Below are 18,603 nucleotides of genomic sequence, written 5' to 3'. Positions count from 1 at the left end.
AAAAGCCTGTTGTCTGCTAGAGAACATTCTTTTTGACTCCACTGCAGAGATGTGCCATGAACCCCACCCCGCCCCCACACACCGGTTTTCTGAAAGGAGCCCTACTCTGAAGCTCATCTTCACCTGTGACTGTGACAGCATCTCTACATTGCAGTCGCTTTGTAAGGAAACCGAGGGACGTAGTATGTTCTTCTGGGGGACGCAGGGAGCACGGAAGGAGATGCCAGGTTCACTGGTCAGTATGTGCTTAGGACTCATTAGCATCCTACCCTCTCCCCTTGAAAACAAAGCAGAAAGTTGCATTTATTCGCATGTGTGGGACTAAGAGTGGTGACAGTGTTTTCCACACATTTGCACCCATGGCAAGAGGATGGCAACCCATCCCAAGACCGATGGAGCCAGTAACTGTAAGACAGTCCCAAGTATGAATTCTCTGCCGGCATTCTATGTTCTCTAGGTTCCACGAGGGCCAACGAGGCTCCAGGAAACTTGTCCTGCCTACCCTCCATCACTGGACAGTCCCATTGCTCCTGAGAATCCCTCTCAGACTCCGCAGTGTCCCTCCCTCCCTCCCTGCTGGCAAAAGCTAAGCACGAGCCCTCACACTCTAAGGTGTGGAAACTCTCCGCTCTTAGCATGCCAGAATTCCGGGATGAAGTTGTTCAACCCACTGAAAAGGAGTCTTTCATAATGGGAAGAGCTAACATTTATTCAATGGACAGACATACGGAACACGTGATCAGTCACCGTAAAGCAGCACGACGTCAGCCTGCTCATGTTATTCCCAGATGTCCTTGAATAAGTGACAATTTACACAATATTGCATTAAATGCCTATTAAGAAGATAATCACAGTTGGTGACATATTAAAAAAAGCAAACCCAGAATGCGAGGACTGACGGCAGCAGAGCCTGTGGGAACAGGTGCGAAGCTGCAGCGAGCGCTGGCTGGCAGCTCCCTGGCGATGCTCGTGGCAGCGAGGACCACGCTCAGCAGGCCGCCCGACGGCCAGTTCTACCAGGCTCCAGAAATTCATTTTCCAACTCCCAGACTGACTTTTCTATTCCTAAATGAAGAATGAGCCCAACAAATGATGAAATACAGACTGTGAGCCCAAACATTTGGAGGCATGGATGGGGCAAACCCTCACTTCATCAACTGCACAGAGAAACCTCTAGAAGACGGGCAAAGATGAAGAAAGTTTTCCTTGAGCAGAACATAAACACGTACAAATCCCGGAACAGCACTGGTGTCCACAAATACCGCCGCCGCAAAGACAAGCAGTCTTCAAAAGCGTGGCGAGGAGGAGGACGGCAGAGCCGGGCTACTTCTTCATCTCCAAAATGGCGCTTCCTGGCCCGCGGTGCTTGGCGCTGCAGATGCCGCAGAACTGCGCAGGAGAGTTCTGCAAAGGTCATTCACAGACACAGATTTTTAAAAAGGGAGCGCTTTCTACTCTCCTGTTCAGAAATACTTTATGGGAGCAGCGGTGGGGGCGGGGAGCTGTGAACCACCACTGCTGCTCCCCGAGGTTTTGCTGGGTCACATAGGGTTCTGTCTACACCAGCTGTTACTGTGATGCAGAGGATACCCGAAAGCAAAACACGTGTCCTGGGGGGACACGGGAACAGGACCCTAAAAACAGCAGTATCCTGCTGCAGAACTCAGGTTGAGAAAGTTCTACACTGTATGTCATGTCAGCATAGCTTGACAATCATCGACTTTACCTAAATGAATTCCCTTGGTGAATAGGCTTTTATGATGTTCAGCACAGTAACCCCCCTGTATCCTTGGGGAGTAAGTTCCAAGGCCCCCCAGTGGCTGCCTGAAACCCCAGACAGTACCAAGCCCTAAATATGCTCGGCTTTCTCTATGCAGACCTACGTACGAGAAATGAGGCCCAGGAACAGATTACTGGACAGTTGTGACCCCCCCCATTCTGTGACAGAGGGTCTGCAGCTGTGGTTTGTCTGACTCCTGCAGGACCCCCTCTTGTGGTGAGAGAGGAGAGGCGCGCGTGCTGAGAGGGAGGGAGGGAAGGAGGGAGGCAGGTGAGCTCGGTGCGGCCACTCCGGACGACCTGGCCGTTGGTCAGGAAGAGGATCATGTGTTTGCAGAGCACGACTAACCGTCACGGTAATGGACACCACGGATGGGGGGGGGCTACTGGACAGGAAATGACGCATTCAAAAAATACTTTCATTTCCCTCATGTGCTAGACAACGAATCCTGAGAAGCCACAGGACGATGGGGACACTTCTGAGCGCGTCCTCCTGACTGCAGCGAGCTCTGTGGCGTCGGGCTGCCAGGTGGCCAACTCACTGTGCTGGGCCCGGGCAGGCACTCCTTGTGGAACATGTGGCGGCAGTGGAAGACCAGCACGCTGAAGGGCTTGGCGGCATCTGTGGGGGGGGGGGGGGTGGGCAGAGACACGAGCACTCAGGGCAACAAGCAGATCGGGAACTGGAACCCATCCTGCCTGAAGTCCCGCTGCAGTTTAATTTTCCCACAACACGCTGCCTCAGGAGGATTACGTGGTCACTGGTACCCCCCCACCCCCGTCTCGAGGTGGGTGTGATCGGATGGAAAGTGGGGACTACGGTGGGGATGCTGAGTCACAGATCCCGTGCCTGGCCTCCCCATCAGTGACGAGTACCACCAAGCGACCACCTCACCGCAAATGCAAGCACAGGTAGCGTAAAAATTAGATCAGTCTGTGCACGCCCTCCTCCCTTCCCTAGACCCTCAGACACCAGAAACCCACCCTATGCTCAAGCCCACTTTGTGGCTTTAGGAAAATGCTGCCAGCTGGCTTCCGGCCTTGGCCGAGCCGTTCAGCGGCGTCCGGGCACAGCCGTTCACCCCCGCGTCCGCACTGCCGGTCAGACACGACCGGAAACCAGGACGGAAGCTCCCCACTGCGGCTGTCAACATGAACACTTACATCCAAGCGTAGTTCCTGCAGGAAGACCCCGACTGGAACGACTTCTGTCCCGGTCCTGCTCTATAATCCCCTAAAGCTAAGTACATCGTACATCAGCTAGCTCTTTCAGTACCTCTCTATGCTGAATTTACATTAAAAACACTCTTTGCATCCCGGTAACTATGCTTTGCTTTCTACTTTCAAATTATGGAATTTCCTCTTCTGTCCTGTCCTTATGTAAGGTGCTTTGATTACACAGGATGATACATAGATCTACCAACTACAAATAAACACATGCTAATGTTCGGATTAGATGGCCAAGTAGTAGGTTTCTGGTGAAATGTGGGAAAATTAGGTGCCTTGAACCATATAGCAGAGCAAGTTTGAAGAAAAGGGGAAGCTACACACGATTCTTCTACCTTGGAATTTAAGCATTGTCAATGGTAGATTTTCCACTCTGTTTTACCCTAAAGCCATGGTATCTCACACAATGGCCCCTGAAGTAGCATCCACACCACGTGGGAACGTGTTAGAACTGCAAATTCTGGGGTCCCGCACCTCTTGGGGTGGGACCAGCATCTGGGCTCTACCTCCCAGGTAATGCAGACTCCCTGCCGGGTGAGCACCTCAGCTTTCAAGAAGGGCAGCACCAGCGTGCAACTGAGGACAGCTGTGGGCTGAAATTCTCCTCTAAAATGGGTTATTCCAAAAGCTATATAATAATTAGTTAACGTCAAAGTTTTAATTCTACTCCTCATGAACCCACATCTGGGGATGACCCCCTCCCAACCACCTCACCTGATGGAAGAATAGGGGAAAGGCACGATTCACAGATGTTCTCCTCTGCAAGGAAACACACACACTTGGGATCACACAGTATTTCTATTTGCTCTGTCTATTCTGAAAGCAAGGCATGTGATTCCAATAGGATTATTTCAATTTTACCCACCATCGACCAGAACGCCTTTCATTTGAGTTCGGTGCATTTTCTTCAGTAAGGACAAAGAGTCTGCCACGAGAATCTTCTTGCAGCCTTCACGAAGCAGAATCTAATACATACATTGTAAGAAAAAGCCATTTTTAAAAGACTCAAATATGGGGGCAAACCCTCTTACTGGGGATTCAGAACATGGGTGTGTTTGAAATCGTCCAATGAGGCACTCACCCTTGCCTGTCCCTGGTACGCTTTTCCCTCCAAACCAACCTTTCCAGCCTCCATTCGGTCACCACTGCACGTATGTGGTGCTTGTGAAATTAAATACAAATTGCAGTCTGGCAAGGAAGGCTGTGGTAACCAACCCTAACATCATCTTACAGAGCTTCCTAACGCGGACTCTCTCTGGCAGTTGGGCCCCTAAGTGACCTGCTCGTTCCAACCTCCAGATCTTTGCCCAGGATGGAAAACCTGCTATCCCCAAATCCTCCATTTGATAAATCCCTCTATCTACTACACTAATCTATCCTGGGTCCCTATCATGTACAAGGAACAGGGCACAGAGAAACTAAACAGATGTGATTTCTGTCCTAAATCCCCTCTGCTATAATCCCTCTTTCCTTCCAATCCAAACTGTTGAGCATAGTGCTAAGAATGTAAAGTGTCCCTGGTAACCGTCAAATCTGGTGACTCTTAAGGGGCTGACAACTGAAAAATGACCACTGATAATATTGTTACAAGATTCATTTTCTTCACCCTAGTACTGCACTTTCTGTTGCTTTATGCATTTTTCCTGTGATGCTGTTGGCTTAATTCCGAATTTTCTCCCTCCCTGCCTGGAGAATTAGGAGAAGCCACAACACTGTAGCAGCTTCCGAAGTCAGGATGCAGAGGGCAGGCTGCCGTGCCCGGTTGGCACCCACTCTGTGTTCCAGAGCCAGGGCGGGATGCAGACAAAGACGGCCCACCTGCTTTCAGTGAGGACACAGCGCTGAGAGGCAACCCACCCTACGTTCCACTCCGTTCTGCTGGCCCCAGGGTGAGCTTCCAGCCTGTTCCGGGTTTTCTCAGGTGTTTTATTAGACACTGGGAGAGGCTGTGTGAGGTGTGCTTAAGCTAGATGCTTTTTTTTTTTTTTTTTAATGAGATCTAGTTGCTTTTCGAAGAGGGAGGTGCTCAAGGCCTCAAGGGCACAGAGGCTCTCTGTCGCACTGTCTGTGGCCCGCTCTTCTGGCCCGATGGCTCTTACTGCACGTGTCTCTGGGCACTCACTCATAACTGCCACGAAATTCACACAATGACACCCATCGCTCATCACTGCGGCCCAGCTCGCGGTCCCTCTCACCTCTAGAACCTACGTGGGTGTCTCGCTTTCAGGTTTTCCATTCGTGCCCCTGAGAAGGGAAGTCGGGGAGCAGCCGCCTGGAGTCTGCCATCCCCGGGCGTCTCCACGCACACGTGCTCCCCTCAAATCCCAGACAGCACGAGCTGCGGCTGAATGCAGCCCAAGGGCTTTCTCCCCAATCACATGAAGGCAAATATTAAAACAAAAAAAACCCAGAACTGACAACCAGATTAAAGTTCTATACCTACCATTTCTAGTACTGATGAGCAGGAAATAATGCTTTACTATTTCCACATTAATCGAGACACCGTCTATGACATGTTATTCCTTAAAATGCTACTAGAAATTGAATTTTTGAATCATTTTATAAAGACATCAAAACTTTAACAGACATCATTAAAGCACATAGGAAGAGAAAGAAGTCCTGATAGCAGTAACTTCAAGAAAATTTGTAACCAAACATATAAAGCTGCTCAGCCTTCACCACCAAAATAAAAACTTAAAGAGAACTAGCGTTGAGCAAAATATGTTTGATAAAGTGTTTCAGAAAGCGTTGGCTCTGCCCCCCAGTGGGTGTTTAGGGCCTACTGCACATATAATACAGGAGGAGGGGCAGACCGGGCAGGCCAGACAGGCCACAGTGTCTGCAGACTAAGAAGGAAGCATCTCTTCACCAGGAGTACATTTGTCGAAATAGGTGCGATCCGTCGCCTTCAGAAAGTATTTTCTAGGAAAAACTTGAGTATTCAGAGACACACAGCCAGGAGAAGGGAAAACACCCAAATACTGCTTAGTATGTGACTTTCTACTTCATCTGATCCAAGTCCAAGGCCCCCAAATCAGAAAAATACAAAAACATTTTCATTTACATGATGCCAGACAGGTAGCTATACCAAAAAAAAGTGACTACCCCCTGTGGGAAAGAGCCATTTCTTCCCTAAAACCTGTAGTGATCTGAAGGCAACCAGAAGCAGTGAGAGAAAGACGGTACACGAACACTGTACCATTATTCGGGTATTGCTTTCAGTCAGACAAGGCATTCGGTTGACTATGGATTATTCCCTGAAGCAACCATCAGTGACTCATGAAAAACGTGCTGTAGTTATCACTTTATCATCGATTTCACCCTTAAAAGTTCATACTTGGTACTTTCCACAAATGTCTTTTTTTCTTTTAAAGATTTATTTGAGAGAGAGAGCGCGCGTGCATGCGTGCGCACGGGAGGTGGGGAGGGACAGAGGAGAGAGAGAATCCCAAGCCGACTCCCGGCTGAGCACAGAGCCCAACGCAGGGCTCGATCTCACCACCTGGAGATCATGACCTGAGCCGAAACCAGGAGTCGGACGCTTAACCGACTGAACCACCCAGGCGCCCCCGACGGCCCTTATTAAAACACTGACGGCGGAGTCAAAATCAGTCCTCTTCAACCCTCTCTGACCTTCACATTCATGATTCCTGACAACTTCTGTCTTCTGAGGTCACCATACACAGCCTGCTCCCCCTGTGGATGCTCACCTTCCACGGTCTCCTTTCCAGCCTTGCAAACTTCCTGTTATTCACACACTTGGGGCACACGCACGCTCTCCTGCCATCCAGGTCTTTATGACCAGAATGGCATCGAATCACCGCCACTCACATTCTGAATACCATCTGCCATTACTTTGTGCTACGTTTCATTTTAAAATGTGAAATACCATTGGGGCGCCTGGGTGGCTCAGTCGGTTAAGTGTCCAACTCTTGATTTTGGCTCAGGTCACGATCTCCGGGTTGTGGGATCGAGCCCTGCGTCAGGCTCTGCCCTCAGCACAGAGTCTGCTTGAAGTTCTCTCCCTCCCTCTGCCCCTCCCCCTGCTTGCATGCACTCTCTAAATAAAGCTTTAAAAACAAATATGAAATACTGCAAACACACAGCATACAACACTTCACTCTTCCACTTAAGGTTGAACAGATCTGTTAAGATGTTACCATGTGCTTCAGATTTATTTCAGAAAAAACAATCTTGTGCCTTTCCTCCTCCTCAGTAAACACAACTTCAACTTTGTTCAGTGGGTGTCCAACTAAAATAGGCAGCTGGCTCGAGTTCCTGCCACAGATCTGGGCAGTGAGAGAAACCTGGGAGGCTGGGAAGCCATCCTTTGCAAAACTACTGGACAGTCTTTTTTTTTTTTTTTTTTTTAAAGATTTTATTTATTTGACAGAGAGAGACACAGCGAGAGAAGGAACACAAGCAGAGGGAGGGGGAGAGGGAGAAGCAGGCTTCCCGCCGAGCAGGGAGCCCGATGCGGGGCTCGATCCCAGGACCCTGGGATCATGACCTGAGCCGAAGGCAGACGCTTAACGACTGAGCCACCCAGGCGCCCCAAAACTACTGGACAGTCTTAAAAAATTAAGCATATACCTGCTCCATGACCCAGCAGTTTCACTCGTAGGTACTTACCCAAGATGAAAAGCAGGTCCTCAAAAGAACTGTATGAAAATGTCCTTTGCAACTTTATCCTTAATAGCCCTAGACTGGAAACAGCCTAAATGTCCATCTACAGGAGAATATACCTCCAGGTTGCTGCCTCGTGGCCACAAACTAGAGGCTGTATCTCCAGACCTCACATCCACATTCCCAGGCAGGAAGATGTGGGAAGCAAAGGGCTTTTTTTTTTTTTTTTTTCCTGATGAGGCTTTGCTTTATTATTTGGGAAAGTGGTTATACTATTTTACATCCCCACATATTAAAATTTGGTATCTGATACCCTCCTTATTCTTCTTGGATAATCTTAGCCATTTGCTTTTTACATAAATTTAGAACCGTAAAAAGTTCTTTGGGGGTTTTGATGAGAATTTTATCAAACATATAGATGATGATTACTTTAGAATTCATGACATTTATGATATACACATTCAATAATTACATGGTCAGATTCAGTTTGCTAATGATTTATGTAGACTTTGCATTTGTGTTACAGAAACAGGGCTCTAATTGTCTCATCCGATGCTGGAAAGGTTAGACTAGCATCCCGTGAAGAACTGAGGAGCTTCTCCATTCTGTTCTCTGGAAAAGTTGATGTAAAATAGGGGCTGCCTGGGTTTTTGTTTTGTCTGTTTTTTAGGCTTTATTCCTTATTTGTTCAGATGAGGAGGAAAGCAGTCTTCAAGATGTTGGTTTCTCTCTAATGAATGTTACTGCCCTTCCAGTCACTGACTCGACATGGCAGGGCTGGGACACCTCCCAGCATCCTCTTCCTCTTCCTTAAAGCTGATGGGACCTCAGGTGTTACTTCCGTCCATCGTGTCCTGAGGAAAGACTGCGTTTCTCACCCCCCTCTGCTGGGTAAAGGTGTTGTCCCTCCCTCCTCCGCGCCGGGTCCTGGTTGAAAGGTCAACTACAAAACATATTTGGGGATTGCCTGTTTTTTAAAAGTGTGATGAAACTAACCTCTGAAGTTGACTGTGGAATAGTACTTTTATTGTGGCTTTATGTTTTGACTACTTATTTAATGACTATAGGCCTATTTGCTCTTGAGAAAATGTTGGTAATTTATATTTTCCTAGAAAATTGAGTTTTCAAATATACTGATATAAAATTGTAGCATTTACTTAGTTTTTTTAAGTCTTGTCTGCACCTTTAGTTATGTTCTCCCATGTTTGTTCCTAAAATATATATGTCTTCTTTTTCTTGATCAACTTTGTTAGAGGTTTTCCTATTAGTCTTTTGATTCTCTCCTCCACAAGTCCTGTGGTTGAGGACGTGTGTATTCTAACCTGATGTCTCTGTTAACCACTCTTACTTTCTTTTTGAGATTTTATTTGAGAGGGTGAGTGAGCAAGCGAGCACACAAGTGGGGGCAGAGAGAGAAGGAGAAGCAGACTCCGTGCTGAGCAGGGAGCCCAACTCAGGACTCGATCCCAGGACCCTGAGATCATGTCCTGAGCCAAAGGCAGACGTTTAACCGACTGAGCCTCCCAAGCGCCCCTGTTAACCATTCTTGTATCTTCTATCTCTTAATTACTCTGTGCTGCATACTAAACAATGTCATCAGATCTTCCAGTTAATTCTCCCTTTCAGCCAATCTACTATTGGCCTTGCACTGAATATTGATAATTAAAATAAATACACACATGATTTCAAAGAGTTCTATTTGGTTACTTTCCAGATATTCCTATTTTCTATCATATTGTTCTACTTTTTATTACGGGGTCTATTTTGTCTTTCATGTCTTTGTTTTAAATGGACTTATTAATAACACGTTTGAGACTGATCTTGTTTTCCAGTTCTTGGAAATACTAAGATTGTCATATCATTTTTCATTCTTCCGTGTAATCTATATCTCAAATTAGAATCTATATCTCCTATTAGAATTTCACCAAGGTAAGTAAACCAGTGGTCTCTTCTTTCCTCAACTTCATAATGGCATCAAGCTTTCATCTCAAAAAGTACTTGTGGGCATTGAGGGCAAGTACAATATTATCTTTCAGAGATTCATTTCTCTTATGGGACTTCTTATTTTTTTCTTCCCACTAACTCTTGTTTTCTTATCATAGTTTTCTCCATAGTGCAAAGCTTTTCAGCATTACCTTTATCCTTTTATCCTCATCATTTTCAAGTCAGCCAGTTGTAGGGTCTATAATCAATCTGTTATAAGCATACCTTGTTGTATTGTAAATTTAAGAATGTAATTATAAGACAGCTGTTGAAAACCAACATGAGACTCTAGATTCTCCCTCTTTTTCCTTATTTCTCTGTAGTTCATCATCGATGATAATCCCAATGAAAAGCAAAAAGCACCAAACTCACTGATATTTTATAAAGCAATAAAAAACTGTACATCAGTGAAGTTATTATGTTCATTAGAAACAGCTGCTGTGGGAAAAATGCCATAAAAAATTGCAGAGTTTCTGAAATTTTTATTTTAAAAGATTCTTTGAATGTTGAACTTTTTGCTGACATTGCCTTGTTCATACTGCAGTGCTTATCACTAGAACCACAACCGGCAGATAGTTACCTGGGTCTGTAAGCCCCCGTATGATACAAGAGCTAACCTGGGAAACCACTTTACCTAATTTCTAATCTATCATATAGGCTATGATGCTATGGGATCTGAATTCTAATTGAAAAGCTTTGCTTTTTGTTGGGATTATCATCGAAGATGATGAACTGCAGAGAAATAAGGAACGGCTCTAAGGTCTCCTGTTGGAGCTCAAAAGCAGTATTACAAATACAACCCATCTGAATTTATGACAGCACGAAGTACACAGGTGCCAGACTGACTGAGGAAGCGACAGCGGTTGCCACAGGCCACCTACGTCCCCTGAAGGCTGTGAGAAGGCCAAACGGAAACAATCTGAGAGGAAAAAAAAAACCATTTTAAAAGTTTATTTCAGGGATCTATAAATTTAAAAAGTACCTCTTAGAAGAAATTAAGAGCTTATGTACTGTGAACCAGAAGAAACCCATCTGAGTCCCAAAAAAAGTAGGTAAGAAAGAAGTCACTATTTCCTCTTAATTCATCTGTCTCTGGATTTCAAAGTAGAGAGAAGAGAACAATACAGAAATATGGCGCGACCTAAAGGCCTGTTTCTGAAAGGACTCCATTAAGAACTTGAGACACAGAAGATACTTTAGAGATCACCTAATCTTGAGGTTCCTGAATGTCAAATGTCAGTGCATAGACTGGTGCTGGGCTGAGCGTAAGAAATCTCAAGGTGATTTAAGGACATAGTCCCCCAGTCCTGTCCACCCCCCCTCCCCCCCACCGCCCAAAGATTCTAATCTAGCAGATCTGGGGTGGTACCTGAAACGAAGTAATTTTTAAAAAAATTTAAGTAATTCTGGTGTGGAGTCAGGCTTGACAAACACGGACTTAATCTAATGGGAAAATTGCGACCCAGAAAGGTTGGGTGCCCTCCCGAAGGTCAGCAGGCTTGCTGATGGGAAAGCCAGGCCTGGAGTCCAGCTCTGCAAACATCGTGTCCACTGCTCTTCAGAGACAACAGGCTGCCTGTTCGAGCCTGTGTAGTCCTCTGCTGGCGTGCCCTGCTGGGACAAGGAATGCCTCTCAGAGACCACGGAACAACTGGCGGTCTACACAAGACATAGGCAGAGGATCTGGCCTCAAACCCAGTTCATCACCTTCCCAGACAGGCCAATCCTTTAACCCCCTGAGACAGTCTTCCCATGTGTGAGACTTCCTAACGACCACCGTGGAGATGAAATGCCTGTCTCCGAAGGCCAGAAGAACAAAGATGCTGGAATTCTTAAGGGGAAAAAAATACGAAACCAGAAAGGGATATAAATGCTAAATTTATAAGTAAAAATATTTTAAAAATATAAAGTATAAAAATAAATTTAAAGCATAAAAATAATTTGGAAACTGTTGTCAGTTTAATGTAAACACTGAAATGTCATTTATACCATGCTATTTGGCAAATAATTTTTTTCAAAACAACAAATGCTATCTGTCCTTGAAATCAGGCCTAGAAACATTTTAAGTTTATGAAGTATGATAAGGGCTACTTTTATCTTACTGACTTCATGAAGCTTTTAAAATTTGTTGAGTAATTATACTAACAGTGTAACAAGGTATAAAAATATATGAAAATAAATTCAGAAACTTCAACATTGAAATCCCAGTTGAGGACCTATTTTCCTTCACTTTAATGATGTCACAGACCTCTAACACGACTCATGTTAAAATTCAGTTGAAGAAAGTTTTTGCATTTTAGGAAACCTAAAACTTTAAAACCAGAAGAGAGACTGATTGAAAGTTTTTTCCCACAGCTTTTCCTGCCTTCTGTTTCCAATTGGCTTTTAGCTAGTAAGCTCCCAAAGCCATTTTCAGTGGCTCAAGTGTGTTTTCCAGTGCTGCATGCTTTATCGTAAATCTGCCCGAAAGAGAGATTCCCAATGCATATTAGCAAAAGGTCCCAAGAAGCCCTTTCCCTGACATCTGACCATGGATCCTTAGGTTTGCTGAATGGTTCCTAACAGCCCCCTGGGTTCCTTCCCTGCTGCCCTCCCCAACAGAGGAGGTTCCAGGTTCTCACAAATTCATGAACCTGGAAAATTTCCCCCCAGTTTTGGGGATTAACAGGGCTGGCCATTTTTTATCCTGTGAGAACATGTGAAAATCAACTATACTTTCATGGAACAAACAAAAGAGACCAGAGTAAAAAATACGTATGTGAAACCTTTCTGGAAACTTCAAGACGCTCTATATTTTTTATAGTGATCTCTGACAGGTGGCCCACAGAAAGAAAATAAATGGTCATTAATGCAACAGTAGCCTTTTCCATAGAAAGAACTTCTAAACTGTCTCTTCATATATAAGAAGGAAGCACCTCTGGGAACTGTTTGAACCACCTGCCCAAGGTGAGCGGTTTCTCTCTGCACCTTCCAACAAGCCCTCTGAGCTGCAGTGGGGACCACGGGGGCCGTTCCCACAGGTTTTGCCGCCTTCCCCGCCGGTCCCTCCCCTTGTCCCGGACGCCACTCCCCGGTCAGGGTTAACGGATCCACTGGCTGAGTAACCCCCAGCCTCCTCAATGCATCACCAACTGCACACTTCCACGTCTTACGGTAAAGCTCTCAACATTTAAAAATATAATGAAGTGGATAAAATATTGATTTAGCAGCTGTTTTTGTGGATGATTTTTTAGTTGGAATACATCTAATAATTTATTTTTATTCCCGGCTGACTCACAATATGCAAATTTATTCATAAAAATGAATGAACAGTGAGACCCAGTGATGCCCATGAGCTGGTTCTCTGGACTGAGAGCCCAGTAAGAGGGATTTCTTAGGTGTTTCTGTAGGCATTGTAGAGGCTGGAAAACAAGTAAAAATCTTCAGCCTAGAGGCCAAGCTTCATGCACTTCTAAGCGGGAGGACAGAGGAATGAGCATTTTGTCACCTTCCCTGTGGCAGAGACACCACACCTAAATGACTTCTCAACACATTCGGATTTGAAACTTCGAGCAGGTCCTGGCATACAGAGAGGTAGAGCGAGCCAGTGACAGGTCATCATCAAGCTCACTCACCCAGAGCTTTAGGAGGTCGGACACTAAAACCACTTTCCCCGAAGCCCAATTCCCACCTCGGGAACAGTGCACTATTCCCACATCGCAAGCTCCCCCTGCCCCTCTGCTTGCTTATTCACCCATTCCCCGACTACCCTCTCCTCCCTGCCCTGCTCTTTCTCTCTCCCATCACCCCTTTCCTAGGGTTGTCTGCAGACCTCCCAATTCCTCTGTTAATAAATACCTGCATATCGTGAAGCTTTCTGCAGAACAGACCCTCTACCTCTGCTTTAACCAAACACCTATTTCTCTCCCAGGACCCCGACTCCCCATGAGCCCCCCTGAGGAAGGCTCTTGTCTTCCTCCACCCTGCCCGCAGGAAAACCTCTTCTCCTTCAGGCTGTACTACCCAGTAATCCAGCCCCAGTGCACGGGAGGTGAGCCTCCCAGTTCATGGAGAGTGCTGGAACCCGGCTACAGCCCTCCCACTCCCGTCCCTCAATGCCCACAGGATGACGAGCTGCCCTCACAGTTCCTCGACAAATTCTACTCCAGTGACCCTTACCTTCCTAACAAGCTCACCAGGACTCCGTCAGAAATGTTAATGTACCAACGTCCCACTCCCAGAGCACGTTCTTGTTCCTCAGCTCCATCATTCCTTACACCTCTCACTTCTCTTCTTGAGGCCCTCAATCTTCCCCAACTTCTATTCCTTTTACCCTGCCTCTTATCTGAGTCCCCCACCCCGAGGGCGGCACCCCACCCCACCACACTGCACCCTCACAGTGGCCAGGGGCCCCACAAATCCTCATCACGATGCTCCTCTCCTTACTTAACCTGGTAACCACTTCTCTCCCTACGACGTTATCTTCTGGCTCTCCCTGCAAAATCTTTGTTTCCAGGACAGCAATTTCCTCTGTATTATAATAAAAACTCATTTTCAAATGAAGTTGAGAAAGAACAGTCCAAATAGTTAAAGAAATGTGCCTTAAACAGTTTCAAGTTCTATGGAAGCTACCAGCATCCTGAAAAACAGTAATTGTTAGAGTCCTTTTAAGGAAAAGATTAGGATGCTTTGTAATTAGCATATTAACTATTTATATGAAAATAATGGGTTCCATTGCTTTTATTACAAATTCTGAATTACTACAGATAACAAAGAAGTTGTACTAGTCTAGAAAACAGACAAAAAGTTAAATAAAGTCATGTATTTCAACGTTTCAGGCAATGGATTACTGAACAGCTTCAAGGAAATAGCTGAATTATTTGCAAAACTTTTTTTAATTCCCCCCCACCCCCCAATGGACACAATACTTAGGCTACTTAAAACTGGCTTGAGGGGTCTGGCAGCCACTGTAACTACCCCTCACTCTTCCCAATGCCATGCTGTAAATGTAAATGTATAAATGTAAAATGTAAAAGTCCCTGCTCCTCAAGGAGAGAAAACTTGGAGATTATTAAAAAACTGGATGGCTTCCTTAAAGGATGAGATTTCTAGTTTCTCTACTTGATGAGCTTCCCAAATATCTGGGCCTAAATAAACTGTAACAATCCAACTGAATTCTTTATCTAAAATAACCCCAGAAATGTTTATCCGCAAGTCAACTCAACTCACTCCCCATGCGGATTTGTCCAAGAAAGGATACTTACTTGCAAATTGTAGTCTTGCAGAATTTTAACCAAGGAATCTCTCAAATTGGGGATCTCCATCCCTTCCTTAATACGGTGAATCAGGAGAATTGGGTCCACATGCGTGCCGATGTTGTTTAATAAGCCAGTAATAAATGCTGCAAGACACCACATGAAACAATTAGCACATCAGCAATGTACATAATGCAGTTTTAGGTCAAAAGGAACTCAAAACATTATTTCCTTTAAAGTAAGTGTTAAAACCATTTGCATTTCTGAATTCTCAAAAACTAACTTTCCTTTTATTTCATGATGTAAAGGAGAAGCTCCGTGAGTGAAAAAGAGCCAGAGGACAGGCGATGATTCAGAACACAGCCCGCAATGGGCAAAGGGGTGCAACTGACATTTATTGAGCATTTACACTACAGCTCAGCTGTCATACACTTTTCTCCAATATTCTGCAAGGTAGGAATGTTATTTGTCCCCATTTTACAGGCAAGGGAAATAGGCTGGTTAACTAATTCATTCCGGGCCACAGAGCTAGCAAGTTAAAAGCCCAAGTTCGCTGGCAGGGCAGACCGCAGGTCCCGGTCATGACGTGTTCCATTTCTCCCACCTGCGTCCTTGGAGGTCTGTAAATTACAACTTTATCATGCTAAGCTAGATTCTCAAAGGTGCATGTGCACGTGACGATCTACACCTGAATTTGACTTGAATAACATTATCCTCTTGTAGCTCTTAGGAAAAGACAGTCAGTCGTAAGAGCAGTTTCTAAAACTTGGAAATCCTGAAACAGATAAGCCTTCTTCCTAAAAAAATGAAGGGAAGTGGGGGGCAGACTTTAAACCAGTACTGCCGGTTTCTGAATCGTTTCTAGATCTTCAAACGAGGGCTTGGGTTATTGTCAGGTGACCCTGTATTTCTTTCCAAAATGGCAGATGTGATGGAGGCGGCCACGGGGAGGCAGCACATACAGTCCTGGTGCCGCACGGGGGAAGCGGGCCGGGACGGAGACTAGGTACCACCACAGCAAACATCCAAAGATGGCCAATGGCCAGTGACATTCCTAGGTTTCCATAAAGAGACTGGTAAGGGCTTTACATTTTCACAATAAATGCCCCTGTATCCAAACTGAAAAAAAAAACAAAACAAAACTAAGGTCACATTTATTCAGTTGGGGTAGAGCATGTAGGAACGTGCTTCATGGGGACAGGGTGAATGAGTATCATCAGCTTAATGACCCGTTCGTTTGCACATTCAGCCTTCTCTGCACAGGAGGAGGACTGGAAATCATTAGAATGTACCTAGCCTGTTTTGGTTATAGATACTTCACCATAGTTTTCACCCAATGTGTCTTGAGATAATTCTTACTCTAGACTTAACTAGAAGTATTGAAAGAAACAGATCTGATTGCAGATGGCTTTTCTGCTTACGTGGTTTGTCGATGGAATATAAAATCAGATCTTCCCAGAGTTCTCCATCGTCTTGCTCCTTGGCAAATTCAATTGCTTTATCAACATCATGTAATTCCTCCATGATCATCTTCAGGGCACTTCGGCTATTACCCATTCGGCCTAGCAAAGATGTGAGAAATACTTCATTTAGGAGTAGAAATACTTCAATTAGGATGTTTTAATAAATCATTTTTAAAGAAACAGCATAGCTCTTGTTTACATATCTCTTGTCTTAAAAACTAAGGCAAAAGCATATTTTCTTATGGGGCATCAGCATTTACCATTTATAACAGTGAAATAATGATCTCCTATTTACTGGGTGTGTTCTTTGTGCTGAATACTCATTTAAGTGCTTCACATAAATTACATCATTTAACCATCACTATAATCCTATGAGGTATGCTCTACTATTATTTCTACTTTATGGAAGAGGACGCAGAACCATTAGTGACTTGCCAAGATCATACAGCTGGAATCTGAACCCAGGTCCGTCGGATTCCTACTTCCCTCTGACAGACCTATATTTCCTTTGGACACCTTCATACCCAGACATAGTTAAGACTTATAAAGGCTTTGGAGCCATTCTGTATCTTTAAGTAGTTTTGGATTTGCTCTTTTGATACACTTTGTGCCAAACACACACTCAACTATCAGAGGGCTACCTCATTTCCTTCTCTTCCAAGTTCGGGGGAAGGCCTTCCGATGACCCTCATTAAGTGGAAGTATTTACCAACTATGCTTCTATTTGGCCAATTATCTTTACACACTTGGCTTGTTGCTCTATTGGCATTTTAATGGCTTTAACAGTTTCCCTGAGCTTTTAATACAGGACATGTAGAAAGCTTTACTCAGAGGAGGGACAGCAACTGGATCCTCCTCATTCTGAGCAGCCATTATCAAAAGACAATAGCCGGCCTGTGAATAAAATGATATCCAATTTGTTATACCTTCTGTAGCATTTTGTTTTCCCAACAAATATTATTCCCATTGTTTAGGTCTTAAAAATGGTTAATTTTTAAAATGTGTATAGGATTTTTAATTTTTTATAACTTCAAAAAAGGAGATTATGTCTCCCTTTGTAAGTTCTCTACTTGTCTACTGAGACAATAGGACATTATGACGAAAATGAACTCTACCGGCGTATTTTCTGGGAAGAGATGCTGGAGAAACACCTCATGTTCGAACTCCGTGTTTCTGCTACAAATCCCTGCACAGAGCTTCCTTAAGGAAACCTCTAGGCTTCTATACTGCTTTCGTGCAAGTGGTTCATTTTGGAGGAAGGTGAAAGATAGTAAGCGGGACTTACACGGAGGCAGCACCAGAGGCCCAGGGACCACGGAGAGCTAAACGATACCAAAGGCTTCCTTCTACACTCAAAACGTCCATACTCAATTGCATTTTCTCCAGTTATTTAAGGTGCGATCAGTGACAATGAACAGTATTTTCTACCAGGATGATGGTAAAATAAGCTGATAATTTTTTTTAAAAAAATGAACAAACTCGTCAACCCCTCTACAAACTCATTTGTGAGGTGTGAGCCAATACAGGCTTGTTTATTATGCAATTATTCAGATGTTATTTCAACAGCATTTATTAAATAACACTTCTTTCTCTACTGAGCTGTGAAGTCCCCTTTTCTATGCATTAAATTCTTAAAGAGAACAGGCTCTATGCTTTGTGTGACTCTGGTCTATCTAAAACCTATGTCCATTCTTAGACAGTGTACACAACGACGTTACCACAGTGTTTCTCAGCTTATGGGGACCAAAAGTAAAGCTACTTACTCAGAAGATAAACCGTCTCTTCTACAAAGTTTCTCTGTTGACAGATCTCAAGAGCCTTTAAGTAAAGCAGGGTAAAAATGTTACTATGGGTTAACAGACATGAATAAATATTAATAGATTCACTTAAACATATGAGTTTGAAAGAAAGTTTCCATTGCCTTCCTTTAAAAACAAAGTAAACAAACGAAACACAAATCTTGGGTTTTGCTAGCAGGTGGCTGTCCTCATTCACCTCTCAGACAGGTGCCGGACTGAACACAATTTAACCAAGAACACATGGGAGGCAGCTCAGAACACTCCGGAGGCAAGGAAAGCCAGGGGCTGAAAAGGACTTTCCCACCAAGCTTTCTCTTGATGCTACTTTAGGTGTCTTCACAGCACTGTGCTCCCCCCGACTCCCCATCACTGCCTTCAGCTCCCTGTCCCTCCACTGGAATGTAAGCTCCGGGAAGGCTTTGCTGTTCACGGCCGCGTGTTCCCAGTACTGGGCATACCGCGGCTCGCGAAACATCCGATGCATAAATAAAC

At 44.7% G+C, this 18,603-nt stretch overlaps 1 protein-coding gene across 1 annotated transcript in view; it reads right to left on the bottom strand.

Annotated features, from left to right (window-relative positions):
* Nucleotides 1-683: 683 nt before the first annotated feature.
* VPS41 (VPS41 subunit of HOPS complex) overlaps nt 684-18,603 on the bottom strand; it is a 142,552-nt gene continuing 124,632 nt past the window's right edge. The window contains exons 21-27 of the mRNA XM_078059868.1: nt 18,076-18,130; nt 16,271-16,411; nt 14,859-14,995; nt 3,872-3,971; nt 3,721-3,765; nt 2,322-2,401; nt 684-1,404 (exon numbers count right to left, since the gene is read on the bottom strand). Coding sequence (XP_077915994.1) covers nt 1,324-1,404; nt 2,322-2,401; nt 3,721-3,765; nt 3,872-3,971; nt 14,859-14,995; nt 16,271-16,411; nt 18,076-18,130 — 639 coding nt within the window. The 3' untranslated portion in view covers nt 684-1,323. The remainder of the gene's footprint in view (nt 1,405-2,321; nt 2,402-3,720; nt 3,766-3,871; nt 3,972-14,858; nt 14,996-16,270; nt 16,412-18,075; nt 18,131-18,603) is intronic.

The sequence above is a fragment of the Halichoerus grypus genome, chromosome 12 (assembly GCF_964656455.1).
Source record: "Halichoerus grypus chromosome 12, mHalGry1.hap1.1, whole genome shotgun sequence".
NCBI classification, from domain to species: Eukaryota; Metazoa; Chordata; class Mammalia; order Carnivora; family Phocidae; genus Halichoerus; species Halichoerus grypus.
The sequence above is the reverse complement of the archived record's forward strand: the minus strand, read 5'-3'. Positions and strand labels throughout refer to the sequence as shown.